We start from the raw sequence: 17,016 nt of genomic DNA on the forward strand, positions 1-17,016 counted from the left end.
GTGTCAAATGAATTTCAGCATGGACTGTTCCTCACCATAGCTAGGGAAAAGCAGTCTATCATTTGCAGAGGAAAGAATAAACCCATGGCCACATGCCCAGCTGAACTTGAAACATAGCACATGCTCTGAGGAAATGCATAGATATATCTGCTGGAACATAGATATATCTGCTGGAACATCTGAAGAGTCCAGTAAGAGTCCCAGCAAAACATTAGCATGCAAACAAGTCTTCTTTGGAATGCTTGAGATTATTATCTCTGCCTCGCTGGCCCCAATTAGCATAGCACCAAGATGACTGAGTTTGACTGAAGCCTGAAGCTCTACTTCGTCAAGTGTAAAGGTTAAACTTTTGAGGCGAAACCATTGTTTGCCGCACGAGTCCTGCCAGCCCAAACTTGCAGAAAGTAAAAAAACGATTGAGAGGCTTGGAAGAAGGCAAAGCTGGCAACATTATATGGAATGAAAGAGTATATGATGAATGTGCTCTTTTACTTCATTGTCAAGGCAACTGTGTTCCTTGATTTATTGATTGGTTTAATTTACAGACTGCTTCTCATGGAGCATCTGAACGTGATTAACAAATGTGTCTTTAGCGTGTTTGACTCAGACATGATATCAGTGCCTTTCGTGTGGGTACATTGCATGATGTACCCACACGATGTACCTCATCCTAAGCACCTAGGTTTAATTTCTTTTTGCAAAACAGCTTCTATGCATTTTGATTAATCTAACTGAATTTGCTTTTGAAATCCACTTAATTGGGTGAAACAGCTGCACACGCTTCCAGGATTGCCGTGGTGCAGTCAGGTAATTTCTGACTCTGTGGTCTGACTGCTCTTTAGGCAGTAATATGCAGTGTATGCCTTCGAGGTGGGAGGGTACCAACTTTTGGGGGGTCAAAATGCACATTTTTGGGAGGGGAGAGTGTTGTGTGAATCACTCACTTCTAGCTGCTTTGTGGCTCTTCGTGATTCCCCCCCTCGGAGTGTAAGATGCTTTGTGGTTCTGTTTGGATCAGGAAGTGGGTCAGAAATATCCTAAATAAATAAAAGAGGACCTGAAATTCTAAACTGAAGGCCTAACTTCAGTTTAGGAAATGAGATTAAGGCAATATGAAACCACTTCCTTAAAATGAATTAGGAATCTAAAGTCAAAAAGGCTAAAATAAATTATGGCTGTAGGAGAGAACAAATGCAGAAAATATTCACACAATTGGCTTACACATAATTGTTGGATGTAGCTTGATTTTTATTTTGAAGGCAGCTTCCACAGTGCACACTGCCATTTCTCATACAGAATACAAATTCAGGCTGTGGAACTTTGGCACAGCCCAGTGCTGTGTAGACATTACAGTTTAGGGTGGCTCCAGCACATGCCCACCACTGGTGTTTGAACCTGAGTGCACATGGTGTTAGGCACAATCGACATGTACGCTGCATTTTTAAAAAATAGAATGTGTGCTGTTTGTGTACTTTCCCTCAAACAAGCTCCATCCAATTCCAACAGAGATGCAACTGTTAAACTGAAATGCCTACATTTCAAACAGCCATTGCACATGACCGCTTCATTGAATTGGAGTTCAGGGGTGTGGGGATTACAGACACAAAAACAAATCAGGTAATGCGCATCAGGAGAAGACACATCCACACACTCTCTCTAGTGTGTACAGCATGGGTCGGCAAACTAGGGTCCGCAGGGCGGATCAGGCCCAATTGCCTTCTGGATCCAGCCCACAGACGGTCTGGGAATCACTGCGTGGATCGCCAGTGCGCACACTCTTTCCCTCTCCCTCCCTTGGCAGTGGCGCCAGCGCCTCCTCCCTCCCTCCTCTTGACTTCTCCCTGCCCTGCCTAGGGGAGGAAGGGGGCTGGGCTTTGTTGGTGCCAGCAGCAGCACTCGAATGGCCGCCATTTTAAGCAGCCCCTCTCCGGAGCCCTTTCGTGCGCCGCTCATCGTCCTGCCGCTGCTGCCAGCCCCTGCCGCTTGCAAGACACAGGTAAGCAGCCACCGGGGCTTGTCCAGTGCTGTGGAGAAGGGAGGGGAGAGTCAGTGGGCGGTGGCTTATAGTCCGGCCCCCCCACAAGGTCTGATGGACAGTGGACCAGCCCCCTGCTGAAAAACTTGGCGGACCCTGGTGTACAGCATCATAAGAATGCGACTTCATGCACAGCTAATTTCAAGATACTAAGGTGTACATAGGCAAGGTTTTCTTCCTGCTGTGCACTGCCTGATAGAAAATGAATGAAGCCCAGCTGCTGCCATTTTTGTTATCTCAATGGAACTGAAAATATCTCTTCTCCATACTATGGTTCAAAGATATGCCATAGATAGTGATAAGGATATGGTTTGCCCTTTAGGGGAAGGAGGTAGGACCTGAGCTCTGTTGGATGTTGGAGGGGGTAATCTGATCAAGGGCGTTACTGCGCTTGGGGCACAAGTCCATGGCACAAATTTCCATATGCCCACAGGGCATATTTCAATATGCAGGGGGGCGGGGGCAGGTGACAAACTCCTGCTGTCAGGGTTTACTCTGAGCTATGCGGTGCCAACAGAATATTTTGGACCCAATCCATTGTATGTGATTTGGGCTCTCTGCCCCAATCCCATCTCTCTATGCAATCCATAGGGAAGAACTAGAAGGGTAGGTGTTGGGACATGAGTGGGCCATGACATTGCAGAGCCCTTTTAAAAATTAAACATTATTTCTGTTTACCCTTTTCCTCGTAATTTCTGCTCATTTGGTATGTATGGCATAAGGCATGGGTAGGCAAACTAAGGCCCGGGGGCTGGATGTGGCCCAATCGCCTTCTAAATCCAGCCCACGGATTACATGAGTAGAATGTGTCCTTTTATTTAAAATGCATCTCTGGGTTATTTGTGGGGCATAGGAATTCATTCATTCCCCCCCCCCAAATATAGTCCGCCCCCCCAGAAGGTCTGAGGGACAGTGGACCAGCCCCCTGCTGAAAAAGTTTGCTGACCCCTAAAAGGTTAAGGTAAGACCAAGTTTTTTCATTTTGTTGTTGTTGTTGTTGTTGTTGTTCTTCTTCTTCTTCTTCTTCTTCTTCTTCTTCTTCTTCTTCTTCTTCTTCTTCTTCTTCTTCTTCTTCTTCTTCAGGTATCAGTCTGCAATCTTCAACATTTTCTTTTAGGTTTCAAATGCAACAACCCGTATGAACAAGAATGAAAATTATTAAATTTTCAAAGATGGGGTGCTCTTCGCTGGGCCACGAAACCTAAGAACCGAAGCCAAGCGAAAATTTTCTTGCTTGGTTCCTGTACTGATCACCAGTGGAACAGTTTGCTCACTGCTGAGAAAGAGATCATATCCCCGGATCAACTGCTCACTCAGTCGTGGGCTGTGCAATAACAAACGCACTGAGCAAGCCTAATCCCAGCCCAGGGCAGAACTGCTTGCTATGCCCCATTGATTCAAAGCGAAATTCAAAAATGCTTTATCAGCACAGGCTCCAGAGAGAGACATGCCAGTTTACTTGAAAAACCCAATGGCAGCAATTTATAGGCTTCCCCTCCAACAGTTGCTCTCTCTATCTTAATATCCACTGATAACAAAAGCAAACCTAGTGTAGGAGGATGTCTTCTTTGTTCCACTTCCTGTTCCAGTCGAACCTTTTGGGTCGCCCCCAGCCCCACAGTCTTAGTGAGAAATAACTCGCTTTCCTGTCATCAACGTACGCGTGTGGGCTTTTTAAAAAACTAGTCTCATTGATGTGAAAAGGTGGTTGGAAAACCTCAAACATAAGTTCCAACAAAACAAAAACAAAACTTGGTACAAGTAACGCTGCAACCTTCATCACATGTGCTAAGAACTAAGTCCTCCTTGGTTCTTGGTAACTGTGTACTCAGTAAACATGCATCTGATCAGGCTAGACGGCTTTGCAGGAACAGAGAGTTCAATCACCAATGTACTTATCGCCTGGTTAGGTGAGGACGGTGGAAACCTTGTTGATCTAGATTTAAATGGTAAGCTGTGAGCCAACCAGCCAAGGTATTTTATATACACATAAATGGATAGCTGGGTAGTCATGTGACCTACTTTATTTTACTGTTTTGAAGAGCTGTATTTGAAAGTGTCTTGTATTTCAATGCTGACCAGTCCAAGTCTTGTCTTAAGAGAAGGAACCATAAAGAGAGAGAGCAGTTTGATGCTAGCAGACTGAGTAGGCATACAAATCACCTGGTGTCTCCACCCCCACCCCCGGGTGAAGTTCTATTACTATTTATAGTAATTATTTCTACATTTGCTTCTATATATATCATTGTCATATGCAAATAACTGCCCTCTTTGGGGTGATGCAGACCCTCTTTATGTGAACACAGGCAGCATAACTGGACACCCTAATGGACACATCACAGGCAGATGTATTTTGTTATTTAATTTTATATCATGCCCGTCCACCCAAAGGAGCCCATGGCAGCATGTGACTTTAGTTCAATCTCCCCACTGAGTTGGTTTAAAAGCTACTTCAGTCTGCTGCTGCAGATTTTCTCTTTGCAGGGTTTAAAATGCTGAAGTTGTGCAGTTTGGGGCAGGAAAATAATGAAAGGTCTTTCTCCATTGCTGCATTTCTGCTATCCATTGTAAAGCCACTCTTTCCCCCCCAGTTTTGTAATGGATGTAACCGACGACTATTTATTATTTTATGTATTGATTAAATTTGAATGCCACCCTTAGTCTGAAGATCTGAGGGCAGTTCACAGCATCAAAACACCAAATATGAATGCTAAATTGTTGTTGTTTAGTCATTTAGTCGTGTCCGACTCTTTGTGACCCCATGGACCAGAGCACGCCAGGCACTCCTGTCTTCCACTGCCTCCCGCAGTTTGGTCAAACTCATGCTGGTAGCTTCGAGAACACTGTCCAACCATCTCGTCCTCTGTCGTCCCCTTCTCCTTGTACCCTCAATCTTTCCCAAAATACATAAAACTAAAACCAACCAATAACCCCTTCACCAGTCAAACACATTTAAAAGGACATAGGATGTTAATCAGCCTAAGGCCTGGCTGAAGAGGAATGTTTTTGCCTGGCGCCTAAAGATGTAAAATGATGGTGCCAAGCGAGCCATCCTGGGAAGGGCATTCCACTGCAGGAAGGGCCTGTTCTTGCGTCGCCACCCTCTGGACCTCTTGTGCAGGTTGCACACAAAGAAGAGCCACAGATGATGACCACAAGGTCCGGGTCCTATCAGGGATAGTTGTTGGACTACAGCTCCCACCATCTCTGACCATTGACCATGCCTGGGACGGACAGGAGTTATAGCTCAACTCCTGGAAGACACCAAATTGGCTTCCCATGAGCAGTTGAGAGAAGTTGGGGGAAATGCATTATGCAGACTTTCAAGCAGAGAACAAGGGAGGCTATGTGTTTTGCTTTACAGAACACAACCCTCTACTTGTGGGTGTTCTGTGCCCAGTCGAGATCTGGTTTATAAATAAGGGGAAGCAGGGGCGTCGAAATCACCCATCAACAATTAGCACTTGGAGAGCACACTGAAAAACTGAGCAGGCGACACAGCTTACATGGCAAGTTTTCTCCACTATGGGGCTATGAATTGTATTTCGGTTTACTTTTTATTATTTCTAAATTTGCATAAACACATTAGTTTATACAAAATCTGTGTACCTTTCTTTGGTGATACCAAATAATCCACCCTATAGAAAACACACACACAATCGTTCTGCATTTCATTGGGGATCTCCATGGGGCAGTGAATGAAGAACAGGAAGAAAATTTCAAATAGAAAAAGGCAAAGCACCAAAACTAAAGGGATTTTGGCCCAATCCATAAAGGCAGGAAGGCCTTCCTTTGCACTGTACCCAATGCCTCTTTTTTCATGACAACATAACCAAAGCGACAAAAACAGGAGCTTTCACATTTCAGCAGTTTACCTTGTCTACTACAGTGGTACCTCGGGATACATACGCTTCAGGTTACATATGCTTCAGGTTACAGACTCCACTAACCAAGAAATAGTACCTTGGGTTAAGAACTCTGCTTCAGGATGAGAACAGAAATCACGCTCCACTGGCACGGCGGCAGCAGGAGGCCCTATTAGCTAAAGTGGTGCTTCAGGTTAAGAACAGTTTCAGGTTAAGAACGGACCTCCGGAACAAATTAAGTACTTAACCTGAGGTACCACTGTACATAGAGGCTTTTATAATACAGTATTAGGTTCTCAGTCCACCAAGAAGGGAGCCTTATTGGTCACAGAATGCTACAACCATTTTTATTAACACTTCACTGTGCAAACTGCTTAGAAGACAATCTTCAAGACAGCTCTGTAGAGGCAAGATCACTACGCCCCCCCCCCCATATTAAAAAGGGTAAAATTTGTTGATTTTAATATTTTTCTTGTAAGTTGTAAAGAGTTGGGGGTTTTTTGTACTAATTTTTTCTTTTTGGAAAAAGCTTTGAGGTTTTATTACAATCGGTGCTTATTTTTATTTCACAAGATTCATAAACAAAATACTAAGCCGCTGTGGAGTTCTTTACTTGTTTCTGCATTCTAAGGCCTGTTCTTACCCATGCAGGAGGTGGTACATCAGTTCATCATGTGGGTAAGATTTCAACTTTACTGTTTTCCCCAAGTTAACACAACAATTTTTCCTAAGACAGAAAACTGCACAGTAGCTTTCTTCAGCTTTAGATTTCCAGCTCTACTGGTTTACTGACTGCAAATCACTTTGCTTGCAGAGCATTAAAAAAAAAATTATAACTCACCAACAGACTGAGCTGGTACAGTTCACTCTGCTCTGCTTGCAGAACAGGTGTCATTTTAGCAGATGGAAAAGATACCCTATTCAACTGTCACCCAAAGGAAAACTTTTTTTCATATATCTGCATAGCAGAGAGAGCAGGTCCCTTGGCATTTAATTGTATAGTCCTTTTGTGAAGTCATTTGAAGTCTGTTGCAGCAAAGGCTGCCAAGGAGCTTTGTGGAACGTTCAAGATTACAAATATATTGCGGTGTAAGCCGGTTTGCATTGTAATGACTTTTGCTAGAAATCTTTTAAGGTACTCATTACAGATGGAGAAGCTCAACTCCAATCCCATTTGGAAAACATTGCATTACATGCTTTGCACTACTGTTCTGTTATTTTGCAGCTTTTATTACCACACCAGAAACCAAATTGGTCCAAAACTAATTGATGTGATTGAGAAGGGGGATACAGGGTGAAGTTCATGTACAAAAGAAAGCACACAAAATCCACTTAGGTACATTGAAATGTTTGGTGTTTTATTTTAAAAGCTGTAACGTTCTGTGCAAGTTGTTGCCTAAAAAATAAAATTAAAAAAAGAAAATCTACATGGTTTAGCCAGTCTGCAAGCTATCAATATTACAAGCTTGTGCACATAAGCAACATTTACATCAAGTAATAAAAAACATTGGAAAAAAGAGGGGCACATGTTGCCATCAAGTAAACATCAGAGGTTCAAGGTTAAAAAACAAAAACAAAACAACCCAAACAACAATCTTGGAAGAAACAGATACTAGTCAGTTTAAAGTCTTTCTGCAGCTGGAATGCTTGGTGGCCTCAGAAGATGTCTGGCGACCAACAAGCTGGAAAGCTTATTCCAGTGGTTCATATTTCCTCAAGTTAACGGCTGTGGCTGTTCCAGTGGCTCCTTTTTCTGCAAAATTATACTAGGGGATAGCTAGCTGCTGTAGCAATTCCACAGTGGTTTTTTCGATCTTTAGCCATGTAGATGTAGCCTTTGAGGCCCCACTTCTCGCTCCAGCTGGATAAAACAAAAAAACACAACATTACAACTTTGCCTCTTGTTACAGGATTTACTTTTGTACCTCCACCCCGTCCCCTGCCGTTTTGCACAGAATGCATAACAGATGGGCTGCTTCTCTGGCTAAAAGCAATACGACTAGCCAAAAGTGTTTGGGCAGCCTAGAAATTATTAGGCCCGAAGGAATATTTAGTGCCCTGCGTATCTGTTTTTGGGACAGTTTATACATTCAGCGGATTTCAAACCGAGAAGCTGTTCTTGGTTTGTACAACTTCAAGACTCAGGTGGGAAGTACGAGTGCCTGGATGTCCCCAAACCTCAGCCAGAAGAAAACCAAACTTGCATATAGAAACAGTTAAGTCTGCCCGAGATCAAAAGATTAAAGAAGTCTCAGTACCTGTTTTTCACAATCCAGTATTTCTTGCCATCTTCATCTGCACCCTCAAAGCCATAGCCAACGACAAGAACACCATGATCCAGCTCTTCACTGCTACACTCCGGCTCATAATAAATACCTAGACAGGAAGGAGTCAAAAACAGTGGGTCAGCTTCTAGAAGAATAGCAATCTTTCCTCATCTACTTTGTCCAAAGTTATCCATCTGAATGTTCAGTCATAGGAACTGCCAGTGGCCTATGTAGCTTGGTAATGCCTTACACTGACTGCAGGCAGCTTGGCCGGGCTTTTCAGAGACAAGTCTCTGTACCACTGAACTATAAAGGTAAAGGAACCCTGGACGGTTAAGTCCAGTCAAAGGCTATGGGATTGCAGCGCTCATCTCGCTTTCAGGCCAAGGGAGCCGGCGTTTGTCCACAGACAGCATTCCGGGTCATGTGGCCAGCATGACTAAACAGCTACTGGCGCACGGAGGACTGTGACGAGTGCCAGAGCACACGGAAATGCCGTTTACCTTCCCGCTGCAGTGGTACCTATTTATCTACTTGCACTGGCATGCTTTCAAACTGCTAGGTAGGCAGGAGCTGGAACAGAGCAACAGGAGCTCACTCTGTTGCAGGGATTTGAACCGCCGACCTTCCAATCAGAAAGCCCAAGAGGCTCAGTGGTTTAGACCACAGCGTCACTACTGAACTATAAGTCCTTTCCCTCAGTTGATGGGTGCCCCTTGTCCAGAAAGTGTTAGCACTAAGCTAGTTTTGCCCAGTGGAAGAAACTGACACAGGGCTCTATAAGCCTTGGCAGCTTGCAAAAGGCAACTATCTCCCCGCCAAACCTCTGCATGAACTCACTAAGAATACGAGGAATGGGGTTTGTCTTATCTTTATGCAGAAGTAGCAAGAGCCTTGCAATGCTTCTGCAAAAACCATCCATGCATATTGGAACAAGACCCAGAACCCCACTACACCTCATAGATAAAATGGCCTAAGGATGTGCAAGACTAGCAATATTGCTGCCCACATTGAAATCAAACTGCGTAATACTCCATTCAGCCAAGTCCATTACAAATCATTTTCAGACCCTTAGACTAATGCTCACCTGACTCATAAAACTGGAAGGAGGTGTGCCCTGCATCGATCGCCACAGAGACTGGTCCTACTGCAGCGACGGCCTTCATGAGGGCCCTTTCCCGCCCTTCAGGGATGTCCACAAAGCCAGTGTCGTTAGCAGAGTTGTATTCAGACTTGTACAAACAATCTTCATCATCCTTTGAAACAACAACAATCACGTTGGTTGTGGTTCAGAATTCAGAAAGTCGGTGAACGCAAAAGAAAACCCCAAATAAAAATAAACACGCATCCAAATGTAAATAACCACAAATGACACAAGAAGTATGTGCCCCAACAAGAAAATATCACATCTGACCTTGTGACTAGGTCTTCCCAACTACTTCTTGTTCCCAAACCCAAAGATATTTCACATGTAAAAGAGGTGCCAATTTTAACACACACACACAATGCTCTTCAACTTACAGAAGATATACTAGACCAAACCATCCTCCTCCCAGATGTCATTACTTCAACAAAGACTAAATCAGGGGATGCTAGAATAGTTGATTTCTTGAATCAGAAGGGTGTTGGACTACATTACCTTTGAGGTCCCTTCCAACTCTGATTCACATACATCATGGGTGGAAAACCCATGTCCCTCCAGATATCGCTGGATTCCAACTCCCATCAGCCCCAGGCAACAGGGTGAATAGTCAGAGGATGGGAGTTGTAGTCCAGTATCTGAGGGATCACAGAATCCGCATCCATCTATCAATTCCCCACCACAGCACTTCTGACAAGTCTCACATTCCACTCCTAGGAATCTCTACAATGCATGCAATGTCTGCCCAGGCAAAACAGAGTTATGATGCCAGTAAAGAAGTATGGATAACAGGGAAATGTTAGCAGAGATAGAGTTCTTATCCGAACAGAACTGTCCTTTCATCTCCGCAATGAAACAGCACCAGAGGTGAGCAGTATTGGAAAGGCACTCCTGAATTCAAGAAAGACTTTCTGAAGCAATTCAATATACAGCAGAGATGGGAAAAAGAGGGCTCCCCGGAGAATGGTAGACTAGCAGACTCAGCCAGCATGGCGGAGGGTCAGGGGACTAACAGTATCTCGATGACCACAGCTTCTCCCTTTCCAAAATGTTAAGAATTTTATTTCTTTGCTGCCCAAGTCATAGGTGGGCCTTGAAGTTAAAGCTGTTAACAAGCTAACAGCAGTTTAATGTTGTATTACATCCAACTTGCCACCCAACAAGTGGTATTAGAGGCAAGTAGAAAAATAAAACAGAATGTTCCATTAAGAAGTTGTGGAAGAATGGTTTCAGTAGTGTAACTCTGAAAGCTATATAGTTTTACAGGTATCTGCAGAACACTCAGCTGTTTAAGAATCCTATCAAGTCCTTGGAGATAATTAGCCAGCAGCAACTCACTGATGTGTCAACAATGTAAACCTGTAGTTATATTTTTAACTTGCATTGCGCAAGTAGAGCTTTATCTAGCATGTGCAACCTAGTTAAATTAACCACAACACTATCATTGCTCAAGTCTTTCAAATCAATTCAGGCCAATGATGAAAGAGGAGGGGCAGGGAAAGGCCTAGTTGCCATTTTTATCTGCTGGGCTGCCAACAACTCAGTGAAACCCCCATGTATGCTTGGGTTCAACCTCTTCCAACACAACTTTTGGAATTTCTTTTCCTGGGAGGTATGTTGACCTGGTAGATCTGACACGAGAACAGACAAGGAAGAAGCTGTCAGTCAGGAAGCCATTTCACCTTTCCAATGTATGGGTAGGAGTCCTCAGAATCAATGCCGCCGTTGTCCTTTATGTACTGGAAAGCCTGGTCCATGAGGCCCCCATTGCAGCCCTGGTTCCCTTCGGGCCGAGAGCAATCCACAAGGTTCTGTTCACTCAGAGAGACCAGCTTGCCAGTTTTGCGAAAGTGCTGTCCTTCCAGGGCTCCGGTGGTACTGAATGCCCAGCAAGAGCCACACTGACCCTGAGGGCAAATAGGAAGAAATGCATTGGTTTAAAGCCAGGAAGAAGTTCAGCACATGCTACTGTATTGCTTCTAGTAAAGCAGTGGGAGAAAATGCTGCTTTGGCAGTGTCACTCCTTTTCTCAATTTAGTATTTAATGGATGGGACTGATGGGAGTTGCAGTCCAACAATAGGAGGGAGCCAGGTGGGAGCTAAGGCTGGCCTAGACAGAAAACATACAATCTAGAGGCATTATTCAAGCTCAACACATTCCAGTTGGGCAAAAGACACCCAAGGAAGGCGCAAAGCAGGGCCTGTGCAAAGGCAACTCAATTTCACCAGCATCAAGTAAGAAAATGCACTTTGTATTTTTGACCCCATTGCAAGCATCCCTCAACCAATTCTCAATGGATACTCCTTGAGTACGTTTCCGAGCACAATTCAAAGTGTTGGTGCTGACCTTTAAAGCTCTGAATGGCCTCAGCCCAGTAGGTCTGAAGGAGCGTCTCCACCCCCATCGTTCAGCCCAGACACTGAGGTCCAGCGCCGAGGGCCTTCTGGCGGTTCCCTCACAGCGAGAAGTGAGGTTACAGGGAACCAGACAGAGGGCCTTCTCGGTAGTGGCACCCTCCGTGTGGGAGGGTCCTTCCCACATCCTTCAGATGTGAAGGAAATAAGCAGCTATCTTCTCTTTAAAAGACATCTTAAGGCAGCCCTGTTTAGGGAAGTTTTTAATATTTAATGCTGTATTGTTTTTAACTTTGATTGGAAGCCGCCCAGAGGGGCTGGGGAAACTCAGCCAGATGGGGCAGGGTATAAATAAATTATTATTATTATTATTATTATTATTATTATTATTAGTATTAGTATTATTGAATGACAGCTCTACACAGGGGACAGAGAAAGTGCTGCTGTGGTCAGGCATTTAGCTGGTCACTCTGAGATTGGGATAGTTCCCTAGGAGCTTGATCCAACAGGCTCTTATTGTCCTCGGGTTCTTCAGCTACCTCCCATAACTAAAGTAAGGTAAAGGAGCTATTTTTTTCTTGGCAACGTAGCTATGTTTTGGCTGTTAAGTCCTACAGAAACTGAAGTACCACTTAGAAATCCAACCGCAGACTAAGCTGCTTGTGTTAGGCAAAGGAAAAGAAAAAACCCAGAAGATCAGATACATACTTGATCCTTCACCGGTGTGACATATCCTCTATCTCTCCAGTCAACAGATCTTGGCGCCTCCAAGAAATTTGGTTCAAGGAACTGTGATCCTGAAAACTTCCTTTCTGTTTTGGAGCGTTTAAATCCATTCATGACTTGCCTAAATTCTTCATTAGTCTGAAGAAAGAGGAAATAAGTCAGCATGCCATCTAAGCAGTTACTCAAGAGATGCTAGCTGTGCAACTTGGCATTTACATACCATGTCTCCAAAATGATTCATTCCCAGTCTGTAGCTGTGCTTGCCCAGGCTGTGGTCCAGGTTGTGCAATTCAATCATCTTCAGGTTCTTCTCCCAGATCATTCTTCTCCAGCCTTCCTCCTTCTAAAAGGGGAAGAAAGCAACAAGGAAAACTGAGCACCCAACATCCTCTAACAGCTAAAGACATAGGCTCAATTCAGACATCAGACCATAGTTTGGGTTCTAAACCATGGTTTGTGACAAACCATGGTTGGAACCTCTGTATATTCCTGCAAACCATGGTTGCTTCCCTGTTTTGGTTTCCCCATCTATTTGGTATAGCTACGGCCCCAACTGCCATAGGCTGCTGCAGCTATGGTTTGTAAAGTCACGCACCACACCAAATCATGGTATCCAGTTTTGGTTTACTGGCTCATTACAAATCATGATTTGTCCATCCAGGCATCATGCCAAGCCAGACTTCTTAAATGTGCCTTGCAATGACATCTGAATCGAGCAATGAAAAGTATGCCTAGCTTTTCTTTGCTGCTCTAAGCAGCTTACCATTGCTATGAAAAACATTTCAAACATTAGCCCTAATATTTGAGTAGTTCATACTTAACATGACTACTCTTGCTAGCTTGGTATTCCCATATAAAAGGAAGCTACATTTTTTGTTCCCAAGATGAGGCTTATTCAAGCAGCAAAATAATATTGAGAAATTCTTTTTGTAGCTGATAATAAAGTATCTAGAGCACTTGAGTCTACCTGTACAACTTGTCTGCTTGCTGTATGCCTCTGAATCACATCTGGGGAGAACAGTACTTCAGATCCTGCTTGCCTGCTTCTCAAAGGAATCTGGTTGGTCACTGAGGGACCAGGATACTGGACTAAAAAGGTGTTCACTATGTTCTTAACTACGATCTGCTATACCAGTAACTCTCAGATTATTGAAGTGTTGTTTGTGTCCCCTAAGGTGGCAATTATACCCAAATACATAGGCTGGCAGATGGTTTCACCAACAGATACATGAACCATTCATACAACTTTTGCTGCCGCATGTTTTCTGAACACCTTTTGCCCATGCACACTGAGAGTTATGTAGTGACACTCACCTCGTGGTAATTCTTGTTATGCCACGATTTCCACATGCCCCAGTGATCATCCAAAGCGGGGTCCAGCCCTGGGGCGGCAAAGCACGCCTCCAAACTTAGGGCCAAAATGCACAGATAGAACTTCATGGTGAAACCTCTCTATAGGGAAAGAAAAAGATCTGATTAGACAGGAATCTCTCCTTCACATACAGTGAGGAACCAATAGACAGAAACAGTTTAATTCCCACTGATGAGGCCATGCAAACTATACAGAAATGAAATTCACTGAAGTGAGAATAAATTACTTGTTTAAAGTTTTGGTATAAATGAACCACAGCGCTACCACACAAGGCACCTAGTATGTATATACAACGTGTTTCAGATCGTGGTTCTGGGGCAAGTGCAAAACGAGCACCAGAAACTAACTAAATGAGATACAGTGGTACCTCAGGTTACATACGCTTCAGGTTACAGACTCCGCTAACCCAGAAAGTGCTTCAGGTTAATAACTTTGCTTCAGGATGAGAACAGAAATCGGGCTCCGGTGGCACAGCGGTAGCAGGAGGCCCCATTAGCTAAAGTGGTGCTTCACATTAAGAACAGTTTCAGGTTAAGAACAGACCTCTGGAACGAATTAAGTACTTAAGCCGAGGTACCACTGTATATGAAAGGCCTGTTCAAGCAACAACTAAGCCTAGGTTCCCCAATTCTGCCAGATGTTCGCAAATCACATCTCTAAGAATCCTATACTTTATTATTACAGCCCCCACCCACCGCACAAATATTCAATAGGAGTGAATTAGATTGGCTGCTTTACAAACAGTTTTTTCCTTTGCAGGTTAGATAACTAAGACAGCGACCTTTCCCCCCACCCCTCCCCAAATGTACTTTTCTCAAAGCCCTTGTCGAAGGCTGAAGAAAAACAGGAGGGATCTGTAAGCATTTTAATAGCTGGCGCTTTCAGAAGCCTCCCTGGATACCGATATGAGTCATCAGGCATTTTCCAGGAATCACTTCCGCTCTCCCGACATCCCAGTCTGGGGCGGAGTACCAAGGGGGGGTGAAGGGGGGGGTCCTTGCAAAAAAACCAAAAAAACCCCAAACCCAGCACGTGACCCCGCTCCAGTAAACAGACACGCGAGCGCCCCTCACATGATAGGCGGCCGAGGGGGGAGGGCGCTCAGGCGCCGGGCCCAGTGTAAACAAGCCCGTTTGGCTGCTGATCCGGAGCCAAATCGCTTGGGGGAGGACGGCGCTGGAGCAGGAGCGCGCGGCGGTCTAGTTCAGAAAAGGAAAAGGGGGAAATCCCTCAACCCAGGAGAAGATGAGAAATCCCAGCGCTGGGCTGCCTCGAAGGGAGAGAAGGACCCGCGCAGCAGCCAGCTGGGAAGGAAGGGTCTGGGACCCACGCCAGTTGGGTGCGCCCTAAAAAAACGCGCACAAGCAAATTGGGCGCGCCCCAAATCCCCGCTACTCCCACTTCTGAAAGATGGGCAAGGGGGGCTCATCGGAGCGCTGCCCACCCAGGGAAAAATACGTAAGCCCAGCCGAGCGCCCTGGCGCCTCCTTGACCTTCGCCCGCCGACAAAGCCACACACAAAAACACCCCGTTAAACGGGCAGCGACGCCTCCCGGATTCCTTTCTCCACCGGGGAGAAGGAACCCGAGTGGCTCCGAGCATCAATGGGGCAGCCAAGGGAGCCCCCTTCTTCTCCCCAGGCCCCCGTTAGCAACAGGGACCGGGGAGGCGGCGAGGGATGCTGGAGACCCAGCGCTCAGCCATTACCCAGAAAGGCCCGCGGAGAGGAGCGAAATGGAGGCTCTTGGCGACCCGCCGGCGCTTGCAAACCCACCTCGTCGGCCCCGGGAACAGAACACCCTCCTCGGCTGGCCCCTGCTCTGGCTTGTTTCGGGCCGGGGGCTTTGCTCTAAATGTGCCCGGCTTGCCGAAGCCCGGCCCCTGTTGCGCTTCGATTGGCTGCCAGGCGCCGAGGCGGAGCGAGGGCTAATCCTGCCGAAGTTCGTGACTCCCGATCCCGTGATCCGAGCGGTGCCCGGACCTGTTCCGTGATGGAGGAGCGGGAGGGGGTGGTGGGTTGTTTTTATGGGAAGCAGTGGGGCGGCCGAGGACAAGGACCCGTGCCCTGGCTCGGCTGTGGGTTTTGCTGGGAAATCATAGAGGCACAAGCTTTTCGATATGGAATTCAATTATAATAATATAATCAGCAAGGCGAGGGAAATCCTGTTTCAAAACAATGCCGGGGGGGGGGGGAGGAGACGTTGCAAGCAGATATGATCTCAATGCCCCGAGGCGCAGTCAACGCGCATTCAGGCCATTTCACCTCGCAAGACAAGGCGTGGTTCTCTTCGTCCAACTCAAAAGCCTTCGCCGCCTGCAAAGCGCAAAAACAAACCAGCAGACGTGACGGTAGACATCGGACTACAACTAAATTAAATGCAGATGAACTCGGGTTTCTTTATGTTTTCTGCTATGCATGTCTCCAGGGGCGCATCTAGGGTGTGGTGGTTGCTTAGTCGTGTCCGACTCTTCGTGCCCCCATGGACCAGAGCACGCCAGGCACTCCTGTCTTCCACTGCCTCCCGCAGTTTGGTCAGACTCATGTCTGTAGCTTTGAGAACACTGTCCAACCATCTCGTCCTCTGTCGTCCCCTTCTCCTTGTGCCCTCCATCTTTCCCAACATCAGGGTCTTTTCCAGGGAGTCTTCTCTTCTCATGAGGTGGCCAAAGTACTGGAGCCTCAGCTTCAGGATCTGTCCTTTCAGTGAGCACTCAGGGCTGATTTCCTTCAGAATGGATCGGTGTGATCTATTTGCAGTCCATGGGACTCTCAAGAGTCTCCTCCAGCACCATTATTCAAAAGCATCAAATCTTCGGCTATCAGCCTTCTTTATGGTCCAGCTCTCACTACTGGGAAAACCATAGCTTTAACTATACGGACATTTGTTGGCAAGGTGATGTCTCTGCTTTTTAACATGCTGTCTAGGTTTGGCTAGGGGTTGGTTAGATTGGCCCAATTGGCATAGACAGGATTTTTGCTTGGGGGGGTGGGGGACAGAACCAACGTCATTGGTCAGTACGTTAAGTACTGTACAGTATTTTTATTGTTTAACTTGAAGGGGGGCAGCTGCCCTCCGCCCATGGTTGGCCCCCACCATGGGCACCACAATAATGGCACAGGCAGGTAATGGTGGCTCCATTTTTCTCCATGTCTAGGTGTTTGTACAAAACCCAACTGTCTGTCAAAAAGGCAGAGCTGGTCACCTACTTCTCATTCCCGTTTATGCCACATCCTATCATCATACTCAGGACAA

The 17,016-nt window shown here is 45.7% G+C and overlaps 1 protein-coding gene and 1 long non-coding RNA gene across 2 annotated transcripts; one reads left to right on the plus strand and one right to left on the minus strand.

Moving 5' to 3' along the window:
* The first annotated feature begins 5,587 nt into the window (after positions 1-5,587).
* On the plus strand, positions 5,588-7,483 carry LOC310688509. Its single transcript, XR_014516987.1, has 2 exons — positions 5,588-5,926; positions 6,171-7,483. It is a non-coding gene; the product is annotated as an uncharacterized lncRNA (long non-coding RNA).
* On the minus strand, positions 7,239-15,687 carry CTSL (cathepsin L). Its single transcript, XM_083465057.1, has 8 exons — positions 15,537-15,687; positions 13,705-13,840; positions 12,611-12,733; positions 12,373-12,528; positions 10,992-11,216; positions 9,256-9,424; positions 8,160-8,277; positions 7,239-7,762 (listed from the first exon to the last, which is right to left on the minus strand). The coding sequence occupies exons 2-8, from the start codon at positions 13,828-13,830 to the stop codon at positions 7,663-7,665; spliced, it is 1,017 nt and encodes a 338-aa protein (XP_083321183.1). The 5' UTR covers positions 13,831-13,840; positions 15,537-15,687; the 3' UTR covers positions 7,239-7,662.
* Between the last annotated feature and the right edge of the window lie 1,329 nt (positions 15,688-17,016).

Source organism: Podarcis liolepis, assembly GCF_965112155.1.
Source record: "Podarcis liolepis genome assembly, chromosome: 11".
Lineage (NCBI taxonomy): Eukaryota > Metazoa > Chordata > Lepidosauria > Squamata > Lacertidae > Podarcis > Podarcis liolepis.

Bases quoted from the DNA above. Each gene is read 5' to 3' on its own strand.
- CTSL (XM_083465057.1), bottom strand. From the start codon at position 13,830: ATGAAGTTCTATCTGTGCATTTTGGCCCTAAGTTTGGAGGCGTGCTTT. The intron at 12,734-13,704 runs GTGAGTGTCACT...TTCCCCTTTTAG, and splicing joins ATAACAAGAATTACCACGAG to AAGGAGGAAGGCTGGAGAAG. The intron at 11,217-12,372 runs GTATGTATCTGA...ATTTGCCCTCAG, and splicing joins TCACACCGGTGAAGGATCAA to GGTCAGTGTGGCTCTTGCTG.